Source organism: Balaenoptera musculus, chromosome 15 (assembly GCF_009873245.2).
Source record: "Balaenoptera musculus isolate JJ_BM4_2016_0621 chromosome 15, mBalMus1.pri.v3, whole genome shotgun sequence".
Lineage (NCBI taxonomy): Eukaryota > Metazoa > Chordata > Mammalia > Artiodactyla > Balaenopteridae > Balaenoptera > Balaenoptera musculus.
Genome location: NC_045799.1, coordinates 57,474,500 through 57,491,570, shown reverse-complemented (window position 1 = coordinate 57,491,570; position 17,071 = coordinate 57,474,500). Strand labels below are relative to the sequence as shown.

At 42.8% G+C, this 17,071-nt stretch overlaps 1 protein-coding gene across 2 annotated transcripts in view; it reads left to right on the top strand.

The window, feature by feature from the left end:
- The window catches only part of GRIN2A (glutamate ionotropic receptor NMDA type subunit 2A), a 379,488-nt gene extending 366,891 nt beyond the window's left edge, over positions 1-12,597 (top strand). For both annotated transcript variants that reach the window (XM_036827160.1, XM_036827162.1), the window contains one exon: positions 1,292-12,597. In XM_036827160.1, coding sequence (XP_036683055.1) covers positions 1,292-3,091 — 1,800 coding nt within the window. In that variant the 3' untranslated portion in view covers positions 3,092-12,597. The remainder of the gene's footprint in view (positions 1-1,291) is intronic.
- Positions 12,598-17,071: the final 4,474 nt, after the last annotated feature.

Sequence of the window (17,071 nt, the reverse complement as noted above, 5' to 3'; positions counted from 1 at the left end):
CACCATCTATGTCTATTCCTCCAAAAAATGTCTGACTGACCACACATGGGTCTCAGGTCTTCTTCTTCTTTTTGTCTGGGGGGGTGGAGCTGGGAGAGACTGTTCCAGAGGTTTTAAATTGAAGTATAATTGGCTTACAATATTGTATATCAGGTGTACTACATAGTGATTCAGTATTTTTATACATTATGAAATAATCACCATAATAACTTTAGTTACCATCTATCACATACAAAGTTATTAGAATATTGTTGACTATATTTTCTATACCGTACATTATATCCCCATGACTTATTTATCTTAAAGCTGAAGATTTTACCTCTTAATCCCCTTCACCGGTTTCACCCATCCGTCTAACCCCCTCCCCTCTGGCAACTACCAGTTTGTTCTCTGTTTCTATTGAATCTGCTTTTGTTTTGTTACGGCTGTTCATTTGTTTTGGTTTTAGATTCCACATATAAGTGAAATCATATGGTATTTGTCTTTCTCTGTCTGACTTATCTCAGCATAATACCCTCTAGGTCCATCTATGTTGTCACAAATGGCAAGATTTCATTCTTTTTTATGGCTGAGTACTATTCCATTGTGTGTCTGCGTATCTGTGTGTACATGCCACATCTTCTTTTCTATTCCTCTATCGATGGACACTTCAGTTGCTTCCATATCTTGGCTACTGTAAATAATGGTGTGATGAACATTGGGGTGCATGTATATTTTTTAAGTGTTTTTATTTCCGTCAGATAAATATTGGGTCTCATGCTTAAATTGATAGCTTCAGTGTAGGGGTAGCAGTAATTCCCCAAAGGAATCAATGATTGGTGATCCTTGTATGCTGACTCAGTTTGTTTGTCAATAGCTGACTCTCTGGTATCCAAAGTCCAAAGATGATCCTGGGAAACTTTAATAAAAGTAAGGGTTGGTGACCGGGGTGTTGGGAGGGTCAATCAAATCCTTACATGCCAGTTTGGAGATGCTGAGACCCTCATAGTTGTATGAGGATTAGTGGATATTTTTTCTCGAACTCCATGTATGACTATTGGCAAAAGTGTAAGATAATCTTGATAATCAAAATAAATCAGATAATCTAAAAGCGCCAGAGCGACAAGATAAGCCTGATGCTTTGCCACTGGTCTCATACATTTAAGAAACGTTATCAGGATTCAGATTGGATTTCACTGTTTCTCCAGGACTCCTGTAAGAAGGTCATGCTCACCTTTGCAGGTACAGTTCAGGCGTGAAATGGGTTCATGTCCTAGCTGCTGCTGATGGCGTTTTGTGCTCCTCCCCACAGGGCATTTATAGCTGCATTCACGGGGTGCACATTGAAGAAAAGAAGAAGTCTCCAGACTTCAATCTGACCGGATCCCAGAGCAACATGTTAAAACTCCTTCGGTCAGCCAAAAACATTTCCAACTTGTCCAACATGAACTCCTCAAGAATGGATTCCCCCAAAAGAGCTGCTGAGTTCATTCAAAGAGGATCCCTCATCATGGACATGGTTTCAGATAAGGGAAACTTGATATATTCAGACAACAGGTCCTTTCAGGGGAAAGACAGCATTTTTGGGGACAACATGAACGAACTGCAAACCTTCGTGGCCAACAGGCACAAGGATAACCTCAACAACTACGTGTTCCAGGGCCAGCACCCCCTGACTCTCAATGAGTCTAACCCTAACACGGTGGAGGTGGCCGTGAGCACGGAACCCAAAGGGAACTCCAGGCCCCGGCAGCTTTGGAAGAAATCCATGGACTCTCTACGCCAAGACTCGCTGACCCAGAACCCAGTCTCCCAGAGGGATGAGGGAACCGTGGAGAACAGGAGCTACTCCCTAAAGAGTCCCAGGTACCTTCCAGAAGAGGTGGCCCACTCGGACATCTCAGAAACTTCGAGCCGGGCCACGTGCCACCAGGAGCCTGACAACGGTAAGAACCACAAGGCCAAGGACAACTTCAAAAGGTCAGTGGCCTCCAAATACCCCAAGGACTGCAGCGAGGTCGAGCGCTCCTACCTGAAGACCAAAGCAAGCTCCCCCAGGGACAAGATCTACACCATTGATGGGGAGAAGGAGCCCACTTTCCACCTCGACCCTCCCCAGTTCGTCGAAAACATGGCCCTTCCCGAGAACGTGGACTTCTCCAGTGTCTACCAGGACCACGGTGACAGTTTCCGCAAGGGGGACTCCACACTGCCCATGAACAGGACCCCCCTGCACAATGAAGATGGGCTCCCCAACAATGACCAGTACAAACTCTACTCCAAGCACTTCACCTTGAAAGACAAGAGTTCCCCGCACAGCGAGGGCAGCGACCGGTACCGGCAGAACTCCACGCACTGCAGGAGCTGCCTGTCGAACCTGCCCACCTATTCAGGCCACTTCACCGTGAGGTCCCCCTTCAAATGCGACGCCTGCCTGCGGATGGGGCACCTCTATGACATCGACGAAGACCAGATGCTTCAGGAGACAGGTAACCCAGCTTCCCAGGAGGAGGTGTACCAGCAGGGCTGGCCACGGAACAGCGCCCTCCAGTTCCAAAAGAACAAGCTGAGGATTAGCCGGCAGCACTCCTACGATAACATCCTCGACAGTCCCAGGGAGGCGGACCTTAGCAGGCCCTCCCGGAGCATAAGCCTCAAGGACAGGGAGCGGCTTCTGGAGGGAAACTTGTACGGGAGTCTCTTTAGTGTCCCCTCAAGCAAACTCTCGGGGAACAAAGGCTCCCTTTTCCCCCAGGGTCTGGAGGTCAGCAAACGGAGCAAGTCTCTCTTGCCAGACCACACCTCCGATAACCCTTTCCTGCACTCCTACGGGGATGACCAACGCTTAGTTATTGGGAGGTGCCCCTCGGACCCTTATAAACACTCGCTGCCATCCCAGGCGGTGAATGACAGCTATCTCCGATCGTCCTTGAGGTCGACGGCATCATACTGTTCCAGGGACAGTAGAGGCCACAGCGATGTGTATATTTCGGAGCATGTTATGCCTTATGCTGCAAATAAGAATAAAATGTACTCTGCCCCCAGGGTTTTAAATTCCTGCAGCAATAGACGCGTGTACAAGAAAATGCCTAGTATTGAATCCGATGTTTAAAACCTTCCATTAATGTTTTATCTATAGGGAAACATAGGTAATGGCCAACGTTCCGGAGGATAAATGTTGGATGTCCAGTAGTGCCCTGCAAAGAGGAAGAGGATTTAGGAAGGTATTTTTCTGTTGGTTCTTTTGCACATGGCTCCATGCCATAGTCTTCCACTCAAGGAGTCTTGTGAGGTGTGTGCTGAGCACGGCAGATACCAGATAGGTGAGTCCTTAACCAAAAATCAACCAATAAAAGGGCCAGTCTCCTGGACATGCCCGCTAGGTATGTTGGCAATAATGACGCGTTGGATGCCGATGGTGATGGGATGATTTCCTATATTCCAGATTCCATTAAGACCAGTCCACCATGTAATTTCCTCATCAGAAATGCCTAATGGTTTCTCTAATACAGAATAAGCAATATGGTATGCATGTAAATCTGACACAGACAAAACAAGAATGCATCTGCACTGTAGCGAGATTGACATGTGCAAGAGATTAGGAAGTTTGGATTTATAACTGGTCCAGCTTTATTGTTATGCCTTCCATCACAGCCCCGGCCCAACCCCAGAACTCCAGGCTCCCCCAAAGAGTAGCAAATCAGTGTGTTTGTGGTCACTCTGCTAGCTTCACTGCAGTCCATTTCCAAGACACATCTGGAGTAAAAGGCCAGATGGGCCCTCAGGCAGAGAGCTACAAGGATGCCTTTGGATGTCGATTTGTGTATTTCACAGACACTCTCTCACCCTTGGCTTCGATGGTCTTGTTCAGAGCTGCATAAACTCACACATTTGTATCTTCAATATCGTGTAAGTGTGGATCTTCTGTCTATGACACAGCGGCCGTTGTAGTTTATCCCGAAGACTCCTGTGTACGTAAGTTTGCATTTCCCCCCTTCTGGTGATGACTCAGGGTTGTATAGTATCTGTTACCCTTCCCCCGCAAGAGTAACCATCACTCGTTCAGTCCCCGAATCACCATGGTGGCGTTTCATTGTGTGTTGCTGTTCCCAGTGTGGTGAATGTGGTGGCATGTGCCAGCAGCCATATGTGTACTGTGGTCCTTAAGAAGTAAAAAGCCATCCGTCTGCTGAAGGCCAGCATGACTGTAGGGTTATCTTCCTTAACGTCCTGAAATTCAGCTGGACACTCGTCCCCACCCCCAACCTCCTTAAATCAAAAGCCTTCAAAACATGAGAGACACTCATGCATCTACCACGAGCAGCTGGCTCCAAATTGTGGATAAACTTTAGTGGGACAAGCGATTTCTCTCTTCTGAAATAGTCACTCTATTGGAGGCAAACTGCCTCACTAGCACCAACAGGAGATGAAAAATTCCTCAAAGCATTTGTCATTTCCGAGTCACCTCCATTCTCAATCTACTTAAACCTGTGCGTAAATGATATGAGATGATACTCATTTTGTAAACCTTGGGGGAAGGGTAGGGAATCTTTATGCGTGAGAAGCTCTTAGCACAGTGCCTGGTACGTGCAACGTGCCCCCCAAAATTAAGGCAGTTGTTATGACACTTCATCAGACAAGAATTTTCTAGTTTAAAAATTAAATATGATAAAACCCACAGCAATATTAATTGAACACTTTATATAGTTCTAATCTAATAATTAGCGTGTTTTAAATACATGAATATCCCTGAAATGCTTGGGCTAAGTAACCACCCATTTTGCAGGGCACCTGGGTCTGTTATGGTGTCATGTTACAGAAGCCCTAGGCTAATGTAAACGAGCCGGACCATTTCCTGGTTTCCTCCTGCATTTTGCTCGGGGTTCCCGGAGGAGGGGACAGAATGGCAAGTTGAAAAGTTATCCTGTTTCTTTTAGTCATGCTGTGTTCTGTTTTGTAGGCAATGCTCTCCCATGAGTGGGCAGGTGCCAGGAATAATTCTCTTAGAGCTTGAGGATTCATTGAGCGGCTCCCTCTTTGAGAAAGTGCACCTGACCTACAATATTCCTATAATGATGAAAAGTGGTTGCAGTAAAGTTCAGGGTCAGTGGTAGAGAGGTAGAGGGAGGCAGTGGGTGAGAAAGTCTTTGAGGTCGAAAGGCAGAAGGGGCCAACTAGGTGCTGAAGACGAACGCACTTGAATGTTGCATTTTATTTCTTGGATGTTGCACCTTTACTGCCTCAAGACCCAACAATGGAGAAGCCTAGATTGAAAGACCCGGAATAGTCCCCCCAATTTCTAATCTTAGACACACCTGTGACCGTATCATTTTTTAGAATTTACTGCCTTTGCCCTTCCACTCCATTCTAGAACTATACAGCCCCAGCCAGGATCACCTCCATTTCCTCACCAGACTGGCATGTCTTGACATGAAATGAATTGAAAGGTCTCCCCAGAATACAGAACAGCAGTACATCGCCAGTCTAAAGAGGCTGTCTGTCTTCCTCCAGTGTCCTCCAAACCAGGGAGCTGCCAAATATGGCAGAGATCTCCAGGGAGAGTGAGAATTACACTTGGAATTATCCCATAGATCAAAAACCCTTCTTCTAATAACAGCATTAGTTCTGCTATTAACCCCATGCCTCTCTGGGTATAGAAACTAAAAACATGGCTTTGGGAAGAACCGACAGTAATGTAGTGAAAAAAAGTATACACTTCCTTTAATACCTAAAGTGTTTTTAAAAAAATAAATAGGATTGGCTGCTATGTAATAAATACCATTTCCTTCCTTCACAAATTCACTGACTCTTAGTAGTGATGATCCCAAACTTAAGACAATTGACCATTGATGGGATGGTCCCTTTCCAAGTGAAAGATAGTGATGTTGAGCTATTCAGAGGTAATCCAAGTCATTTCAGTTCTTTGGAGAAAGAGTAGCAGGAATATAACATCCAACAGGAAATCACACCTGCAGTACAGGAGGTGATAAGAATTACACAGGAGGCCCTGAACTATGGGTTCATTACAGAGGGTTCCTCTGACACGTCTAGGCTCTGAGTCCTTAGATTTGTTGATGCCAAGGATCCAGAATCTCCGAACCCAAATGTGTGCCGGAGTTTCCTCTGACTCAAGTCGGAACTGGCATCCGTAATGATATTGCATTAACTCCAAATGGTTTTCTCTCCTTGAGAAGGACCCAACTAGTCCTCAGATAGGTAACAGTATGCACATGAAACCAACTTAAAATATTCTGTGTATGAGGAGAGTCTTCTAGGATGTGAATTCTACTCTGGGAAACCTTTGGGTTTCTGGAAAATTGTTTCCGTTATCCTTAACACCTGCAGGTTCTTAGGCCACCTCTAGTTTTAATGCTCTGAGAGGGCAGGTCACCAGTGGGTCTACTTTTCTGCCGGTGAGGCTTCCATGAGAGGTGCCGGATTATAATCACCCTACTCATTACTCTTGTGTCCTTTGCAAATCTCACTGCATGTTTGTAGCCAGCACTGTCTCATGGATTATACCCGGTTTTCTCTTCCCTGTTTCAGAAGGTGCCTGAGAAGTGCTCATACGTAGGTTCTCTGATGAAAGCATTAAAATTCACCCGTTGCAGCAAAATCAGTCAAATCAATTCACGCCTATTTTCAGGGGAGAAAAAAGAAAATTACACCTTGTTTACAAATGAAATAGTTTCACTTAAATGGGACTCTAGCCAAGGCAGTTAATTAGTCAAAGGATCCACGGCAGCCACGCAGTCATACATTGTTTATTCTATTTGATATGTCTACCACTGATGTGTATTTAATATTCTGCGTCCTTCTCAGGAAATGACAAATGCCCCGAATTCTTTGCAGATGGAATTGCTAATGAAAAAGGAAAAAAAAGTTGGTGTTAATTAAATGGTGATTAAAAATTTATCTCCTTTAAACTTAAAAAGTGCAGCCTTAATAATCAGTTGCCATATAAATAAATAGCTTGCACTGAAATCCCTTGCGGTTTAAGACCTAAATAAATACTAAATTGAGAAACCTAAGTATCTTTCAGAAGAGCTGAATATATTCATTAACTTTATGCAAACCCTGTACTGTTTCTTTGTGCATAACTGTTGTGTATGAATTCTTAAAAGGGGGACATGAGTTGTTTCTGAAATAGAGCCTGTTTGTATTAAGCACAGCTAGAGTAGACATAATTGGACTTCAAGGGAAAGACCCACACCAACAAAAACCAAAACTGAATAGGTGAAAGCTAAACTCAGTGGTTGGTATTTAATATGACTTAAAGGCAATTTTCATTTGAAAAGCAGTGTTTATTTTCACTTGAGATAAAACTAGACCTTTCTGGATACCCCATCTTCTCTTGGTAAACAGGGTTGCAAGTGCTTAATGAGAGGTTATGTGGGGTCTCTACTTGAAAAGTTCTCCCAATGTGCAGTTGCCCTTTTCCATTCAATCCCTTTACATTATTCTTTGTTCATATCTTACTGTATCAGAGGAGGTCAGCTTGCCACTTGGTAGAGATCGGAGATGATCAAATGCACTTATCCTGTGAATATAAATGCTCATGTACACATGTATATAATATACATGCTTGGTTACTACAATTCACAAGTAAGTGTATTATCCAAATAAAATTGTATATAATGTAAAGTTTATGTTAAAATTTAAATGGTGATAATGATATTAACACATGGAAAACCCATTCTGGTTATTGATGGGATGATATTTATGTAAAGAGGGCACTGTTTTTTTTTTTTAATTATCTCAGTTCTAGGGAGGATCATGGAGCCCAAGTGGGATTTGGGTGTTGGAGTTCTTGGCCCCTTATTAAAAAAAAAAATATCTGGGGTTAGGGGTGTGGGATGTATTCTGCTCACTTTCGCTCTGGAAGACAGTGCTGATAAGGGCATGCATGTGATTTCTGTAAACCCATCAAAGGGCACATTTCCTGTTTAAACTCCTTCTCCTCTTCCCCCACCCACACTCTTTCTGTGCCCGGAAGTACTCAGTATAGTATCAGCTAAAGGTGCCTGCCCAGAACTTAGAGAACTACATCAAGGTTTGGGGGGAGGGGAAGGGAGACGGGAAAATTAAGAGAAAATGACATTCCAAAGGGGCGGTAGTCATCTGTATAAGATTGTCAGGTTGTCAGGTCTAGAACCCGAGACTTCCTGGTCCAATTCCTAGCTTGGTCCCCCTTTCCAGGCTATCTCGTTCCTAGGTTTCTCACAGGAGTTCTCCCCTGAGTACCTCTGGGATCAGAGCCAGAGAACCTAAGAGAACTGACCTGGCTATCTTTGCCTCTTGCCTTAAACAGACCCACGCATCCCTCTCTGAATTTGGTTTTCCTTTAAGCTCCCCCAAAACCTCCTGCTTCAGAGTCCTGGAGAAGAGAAACTTTTTTTTCAGGGACCTACCTATTCCCTGGGAAGAGTTGATAAGGGATATAGTTTAAAACCTCAAACCAAGGTTGAAAGCTGGCAGTGATCACTGCGATAATATTGTTATATTTCTCATGAGCCAGGGATGAACAAAGGACACTCGCTGATTAGCTGATGGAACCTGACTGAGTATCCACTCTCCTTTGAAGGACAATTTGGGATTGGGGAGCTGCGAAGGGAATAGAAAGTACAGTCTCTTCCCATAAGTAGTGTATGGTCTAGAACTTCAGTTCCCTAATGCAAAAGATAGCTGAGGACCCATGAAATGCAAACATAGACTACATGAAAAAACTGGAAATGATAAATAAAGTTTGTGTCAGGAGATAAAAATTTTATCTGATTCCATGCTCAAACAGACAGACAGACAGACAATCCCTTCCCTAGGCTCACTCCCAGGTAACTTTAGAGAATCTAGTTGTTGTTCCTGGAGATGCCCTTGATTATTTCAACCTTCAAAGACAGTACTTAGGGAACCCAGGAGCATCTGATCAGGTGAACAAACTTGCCCTTCTCGGTTTTTGCACAGGCAGCCTTGGATCTGGTTCCATTCAGTTCTCCAACCGTTGCCAAATCATGCCTCCTCCCAGCTCTGCTTTATGACATGTGCTTTAAGAAAAGGTTGTGGAAAAAAATCCTCAAAGGATTGGGAAATAGACCATGATGTAAAAAGACTATTTTCTGAAACCTTTTTTTGTTTGGTTTTGTTTTTGACTTGTGAAGAATATTTGGATAGTTCAGGGTATAAATGTATCAGGGAGGGAAGTAGAGAGAATTCCTGTTGAGTCCCAAGTGCCTCGTGTTGTGGCTGGCAAAAGAGAACACATCAGGTGCCTGGAGAGAAGATGGGACAAGGAGATGGCAAAAGGGGTCAAGGTGTGTTTCAGAAAGATGGTGGGGTGGAGAGGGAGCTTATTTTTTCTCTGTCCATCCTATTCTGTACGTTACTGGAACGTTGGATTCTCTGTTCATCCCAAGGACACGCCTTGGTTCAGCACCTGAATTTGGAAATATCAAAATATATCTACATTGAGTGTAGACTGTATTCTAAGCGTGTCCTAGAATGCAATCCTCAAAATAACCTTAAGGATGTTAAGTATGATTGCTCCCACTTTACAGATAAGAAAACAGGCTCAGATTGGTTTCAGCCTCATCAGCCACAGAATCTGCTAATAAATCTGTAATATTAGCCATAGTCTCAAAGTGCCTGATCTCCTCCAGGGAGGTCAGAATAGAAGTCAGGAAAAGAGATATTCTGTTTTGAGGTCCCTGGGGCTATTGCTTGAGTTTCAGCCTCTGTGGTGAGGAAGGTGGTTGGTGTCCTACCCCTCGTCGTCTGGTTTGGGGTGTGTTGAAAACTCCCGGGACCCCACCTCTGTTCATGGTCCCTTCTGAGACTTGAATGCTGTCTGTGTCTCTCCCCTGAATGCTTGCACTCAGCACTTACTTTTTTGGTTCCTGGGGAGTTATTTTCTCTACTTAGCATGTGCCTAATCTTAAATATCCCCTTCCTAATATCTCTTCTCTTTCTTAGTAGACATCAGGGATAATTCCATTAAACATATGCAAATAATATGCTCTCACATATGTGCGGTTGCACGCACACACACACACACACACACACACACACACTGCCTTGTGGCCCCCATCAAAGCTCTCCTAAACATTGTGGCCCATTTTCAGAAAGGGCATGCTCTCTGCACCCTCCTGTTGCTTGTCTTTGCCAAGCAGACGGAATGAGGTTCGGAGGTGTGACAGGGAATTGGAAATAAAGTTTTTGCATAAATGATCAAGAGTTTGGTAATCAAGTATGACTGAGGGGCAGCTATTAAGATTTTTTTTCCCTTCTTAGTCTGTTCTATGTTTTTCAAATTGTCTTAGAGATACTTTTCTGGTTATTGACATCAAGATAACTGCTGCACCACTGAATGCTTGTTTGGTTTATCTCATTAAAGAATGTTGAATTGGAGTATTTCCACCAGGCTTTCTAGGAGCCTAAAATGAGGTAGTGTGTAGTCTGTGTAGGCGATGACCCTGAGGCAATGATGCCTTCCTTCCTTGAACCCTGCTCCAGTGTTCTAAGCCACACCTCTCTCTCCTGGCATTTCATTTACTGTGAGGTGGGACACATTAGGACCATTTTATAGATGAGGAAACTGAGTGGGGTTTGAAGGAATGTTTTCAGGGGAGGTTCTGTGATTACATCCCTCTGGAGGGTCATTTAACCTAATGTAGGGTTGTCCTAGTCCCTGAGAAATTCTCTAGCCCTTTACATCTTTCAAGCTGGCAGTAAAGTCTCTTAAGACAGAAAGGTTATTATTATTTAATAGCTATTTTGAAATCCTGTTGGGTCTACAAGTGCATGACAACATTCTCCCAGGGATGCTGAGCTTTGCAGAAACTGGAACACTCAAAAGAACAATTTGGCCAGTGGTATCTCTTCACTGGAGCTGTATTTCAAAGCACACAACTCTCCAGGGAGCAGGAACCAAACTGTTGAAAATGGAGTCATTTCTCAGATTAACCTCCTCCAAAAAAGTGTCAGCAGTACATAGAAACAAACAAGACCAAACAGATTATCACTCATAAATCCCTCTTATCTACTACATTTGTGAAACAATGAGTTTGCGTTTTTGCAATTCTGAGAACATTCCTCATTAGCAGTAGCCCTGGGTCATAACCTCTTCCAGTTAATTCTCTCTCACACCTTTGGGAAAGATTTAAGATGAGCCTTCAAAAGGATATTAATATAACAAGTAGCCAATACCACAGCTGCCTTTTAAATTAATAAGGTTAATTGTTCTCCAGCAAACATAAGTTTGTCTTTGACATTTTAAATGCTTCTCATTGATCTGACATTTTGCTGTTTCAAGCTTTTAAAGGGCTCAAATCAAAGACTATTGATAGCTGAGCAAATAGTGAAGGTCCAGAAATATAAAAACATTGTCAATTTTCCATGAAGAACAATCATAGGCTTTTGAATTCGACCGAGGTTTTTACATTAGCCATCTAAGACTTATTGAATTATTTCTATTCTCAGTTAAGCTAATTCAAACAAATGAACAGTATTGACTTTTCAAATCTATTTTTTTTTTAATCTTTAGTTTATAAGGTTTGTAGACACAGCTCTGAGGCCATGACCATTAAGTAAATGTTCCAGGGTAGAAATTAAAGATTCAGATGACTATTTTGGGTCAAATTCAGGTGATCATCTTTGAAAATCCTGATGGATTTGGGAAGATGAAAGTGGCACTTGTAACATTTATGTTTCTCAAATTTTTCCCTGGGAAAGGATGTCAATTATTTATTTTTTTCAAATAAGAAATTTGGTCAAGAATAACATTTTCATAGAAAATTCAGTAAGCTACTCAATACAACTAATTACATGGCTAGATATGGCTCAGATGCCTTCCAAGCCTGAGGGTCCCAAAATATTTTTTTATCAGTTGTTTTTAACTATGAATCTTAATCTTGTTCATTCCCTTGCTAAAACAAATTTAAAAGCATATACTTTCCAAATTATGTAGTCGGGATAATTCAATGTAGTATATCACAGTAGAATGTGCGTTTGTTTATGTATAGTCTATATATTTCAAGCTGAATATTCAGAAAGAATTAGGTGAGTTAATTGGTGGCTTGAAAAAGAAGCAGATCATAAACATCGTAAATAATGGCCTTCTCACCCAGAAAAAGAGGGTAAACTATCCATCTTTCACTCGTGTTATAAGACTCGCTGCATAATAATACACAAGCTGGTCATTACCCACAAGAAAGGAATTGAATTAAGCAGCTTGATAGGTCCGTGTCTGAGTTCATTTTTAACCCGACATGGATGGGTTTGAAGTCCTTATGCAGAGGGTTTCCATTCACAGCTACATGCAAACACAGTCTAAAACCCACATCAGAACTGGCTCTATCTCTTGTGTGGAGGAGCCCCAAGCAAGCTGTGTTCTCTACTCAGTGGTTTTCATTTGGGAATAAGATGTTCACTTACCAACCGTAACAGTGTATACCTGTCATGTTTTAATCCACTGCATGAGGAAGTGCTAATAAGTGTATTAAATATTTCCAAGCATAGCTACAAAATTACACGTTTGCTTAACACCTTTCTATGATAGAGGAAGTATATACTATGGTTGTCTCCTTGTAGTACGTCTTTTATTTTTGTTCAGCGTGTTATCAGCTGTCTTAAGGAATGGGGTTTGAAATATGTGTGCAAACTGATATGTTCATAACTCCCGAGGCAACAAAAGTGCCCAGTCATATCGTGTAAAAATGTAAATACAGGAGAATTTCATTTTTCTAATAAAGATAATTTCTGCCAATTGATATGAAAATGAGAAATGGAGTTGTGGTCTTTGTTGTTGCTGCTGCGGTTGAGGGCGTCACTAACGTTTCGGGCGGGCTTAGTGTTTGTACAAAGGGGAAAATCACGTATTTCCTCCTTTGTGCAACGGAGGAGTGGAGGGGGGAGCCTGGAATTGGGAAGAATACAGGACTTGGCTTCAGGGTTTTACTGGCAAGCTTTGCCACTGTCGCTAACCTGGATCTCATCTTCCTGTGCAGTTCCCACACTTGCAGCATTGACTCTGATAATGTTGGACTTCACCGAGCCCTGTGACTTATGTTTCTGGAAAAAAGTGATGGTTAAAGACCTCCTCTCCTTTTGCATCCCAGGCAACAGCTGACTGCAAAGGACCACCCTTCTCCATATGACTTCGATATGACCCACGGGTGCCCCCCTTCTCCATGCCAAGGCCAGACACAGAGCCTCCACATTCCCAATCCTTGCCTCATAAAGGACTAGCGGACATTCTTGTTCCCACTGATCAATTGGAACAAAATGCTTGTTGAGCAGCCAGAACCAGTACACAACTTCCTCCTGGGAACAGGCTGGGCTCAGACTCTTGGGTCTGCTACTATCCAATCCCACCACTCCCGTTCATCTCACATCCCCACACCCTGTTCTTCCCAGTTTTGTTTACTCCCCCCTATAAAAGAAACGCCCTTCTTACCTAACTCTTGAGACGCCTGCAGAGCTTATAGTTGGAGCATTCTCCCTGTTCCAATAGCCCTCCTCCCCCTATTGCAATCGTCCCTTTCTCCTCCTTGCAAGAATTTTTCTATAATCAAGTCCCTCCTTACTAAATCTAGATTTAATTTTCATGTGACAACTCCCATCCCTAGATCAAATGACATTTCTAAAAAATCTGACCTTGTTCACTCTACCTCTCCTTTACTTAAACCCTTCAGCTTAAAACAAATGACCCACAGGAAAAGCCCGGATTCCATAGCCCAGCACACAAAGTCTTCCACTCCCCACAAACCCCTTCCTACCACGTGCCGTATGCACCTAAGGTCTTTCTGCTCCTCTCCAAAGACACTATGAGCTCTCGGGGTTCCATGCCTTCACTCGTGCTATTCTTTCTTCCTGGAATGCTGGTCTCCTCCACGTCTCCTCGTCAACTCCTAATCCTCCTTCAAGTTGTATCTTCAGTAGAAGCCTCTTCGTAGTCTTTCCAAGCTCTCTCCCAGCAGCAGAGTTAACACCTGACTTCTCCGTGAGCCAGCCCCTTGCACACCCATCTGTCACATGATTTAGCAGCCTTTACGAAACTTTTTAGTGTGTGCTATCTCTCTTTAGAATGTGAGCTTTTCCAGGGCTTTTCATATCCAGATGAAAATATATAATTTTTCATATTTGAATCCTAGCACCCAGCCCAGCATCTGACAGAGAGTGGGCATTTTTGGATGGGTAGGAGAATAGCTAATTGGAAGATTGGGTGGCTGTTGGGTGGGTGAATGGCTGGATGGGCATGTAGATAGAGTGCCTTGGAATCTGTTCTTGGTTTACTTCACTCTCTATCTTATCTACTGTATTTTACCCAGACCTTTGACTCTAAATGCCACCGATTACTCCTACGTTTTTATATTTGGGCCCGACCTCCCCTATAAATTCTAGACTCACATATCCATATCTATATTAGTAACTCCACCTAGAGATCTGAAAGACATTCAGATCCCAAAATATCTTAAAAGGTATATTGGGCCATCCCCCACCCCCAGTAGAAATCTTATCCTCCCCCAGAGTTCTCCAACTCAGGAACTGGTACTGCTACTGAGCTGATTTCTCAGGCTAAATACCTTCTGGTCGTCCTTCAGTCCTCTTCCCGACCCTGCCCCCACCCCTTACATTCAATCCATCCACCAGCTCTGTCTGCATGACCTTTAAAATACGTTAAGACTTCTACCACCGTCACCCAGACCATCACCTCCCGTTTATACAAATGTAACTGCTTTCTAACCCATCCACCTGCTTCTTCTCTCACCTCCATGTCTCCATTCTCCATACAGAAGTCAGGATAATCTTTTTTTTTTTTTTAACATCTTTATTAGAGTATAATTGCTTTACAGTGTTGTATTAGTTTCTGCTGTATAACAAAGTGAATCAGCTATACATATACATATATCCCCATATCCCCTCCCTCTTGCATCTCCCTCCCTCCCTCCCTATCCCACCCCTCTAGGGGTCACAAAGCACCAAGCTGATCTCCCTGTGCTATGCAGCTGCTTCCCACTAGCTATCTATTTTACATTTGGTAGTGTGTATATGTCCATGCCACTCTCTCACTTATTCCCAGCTTACCCTTCCCCCCTCCCCGTGTCCTCAAGTCCATTCTCTATGTTTACGTCTTTATTCCTGTCCTGCCCTAGGTTCTGCAGAACCATTTTTTTTTTCTTTTTCAGATTCCATATATATGTGTTAGCATACGGTATTTGTTTTTCTCTTTCTGACTTACTTCACTCTGTATGACAGACTCTAGGTCCATCCACCTCACTACAAATAACTCAACTTCGTTTCTTTTTATGGCTGAGTAATATTCCATTATATATATGTGCCACCTCTTCTTTATCCATTCATCTGTCGATGGACACTTAGGTTCCTTCTATGTCCTGGCTATTGTAAATAGAGCTGCAATGAACATTGTGGTACATGACTCTTTTCGAATGATGGTTTTCTCAGGGTATATGCCCAGGAGTGGGATTGCTGGGTCATATGGTACTTCTATTTTTAGTTTTTTAAGGAACCTCCATACTGTTCTCCATAGTGGCTGTATCAATTTACATTCCCACTGACAGTGCAAGAGGGTTCCTTTTTCTTCACACCCTCTCCAGCATTCAGTGTTTGTAGATGTTTTGATGATGGCCATTCTGACCGGTGTGAGGTGATACCTCATTGTAGTTTTGATTTGCATTTCTCTAATGATTAGTGATGTTGAGCATCCTTTCATGTGTTTGTTGGCAATCTGTATATCTTCTTTGGAGAAATGTCTATTTAGGCCTTCTGCCCATTTTTGGATTGGGTTGTTTGTTTTTTTGATATTGAGCTACATGAGCTGCTTGTATATTTTGGAGACTAATCCTTTGTCAGTTTCTTCATTTGCAGATATTTTCTCCCACTCTGAGGGTCCTTTCATCTTGTTTATGGTTTCCTTTGCTGTGCAAAAGCTTTTAAGTTTCATTAGGTCCCAGGGTAATCTTTTAAAGACACTAATTAGATCATATCCCTCACCTGGTCTCAAGCCTTCAGTACCTTTGCATTACAGTCAGAATAAAATCAAAATTCTTCCCCATTCTAACTCCGTGTTCCAAAGCCTTACTATAGTCCACATTCCAAGAAAAAAGACGAATGTTTCTCTTTCCTCTTGCCTCATTCCCTGTCTTTGGAGCCTCTCCTTCCCTAGCCTTTTCTCTTTTTTTGGAGCAGCCAAAGATGGGCCATTTCCAACACATTTTCCATTAACTGAAGTGGCACTAAATACCATCACTGCTATGAAACTAATCGGCAATTTGTGAGATGCCTTTATACCCATGTAGCCCCATTTGGGGGCATACTTATTTCCTAATTAGGAGGCGATTTATACTTGTTACTTGGGACATTTGCTTCTGCCAGTGACGAGGCTATCCTAAATGGCTCAGTTCTCTTTTTTTCTCCCCCAAGGTTCTCCTGGCTGAAGCCAGATGACCAGACAGCCAAGCAAACTTAATTAACAGACAGTTCTGTTCCTGTGGGAGGGAAAAGCTCAAATTTGCTATCATTCTGAGGATAAAACCAAATACGTTTCTCTTGGAAGACCTTGTAGTCTTCTGCTAGAAACGGAGTTTGGGGGTGTGTGTTACCTTCTTTTCCAAGAGTTCTGATGAAATTTATTATTAAAGTTCACTAAACTAACCCATCTTTGTAAAAACCCTTTTAAAATCTTTAAAGCCCTCCTTTGTAGCAGGGATTATAGTCCCCATTTTACATATTCAGAAGCCAAGGTTTAGAGATTGAAGTGACGTCCTTAAGACCATACAACCAGGTCGTTGTGAAGCTGGGGCCAGGGGTGAGCACATGTCAGCTGGACTTCATATCCCATGGTTTTTCATCTCTACTTAGTGCTCACTATTACCTAGATTCCAATAGTGTACAGGCAGGAACTGCCTCTGTGTCCCTGATGCCTTATATGCTGTGAATGTCCAGTAAGTATTTTTAAATAAACAAGAAGCAGAGAGAAGAGCCAGGAAGTCTGAGTTCTTGGCCACATCCTTACTGTATGACTTTTGTCTTTTCACTTCTCTTCTCTTATTCTCATAGTCTTCTCATGCATATCTGCAAA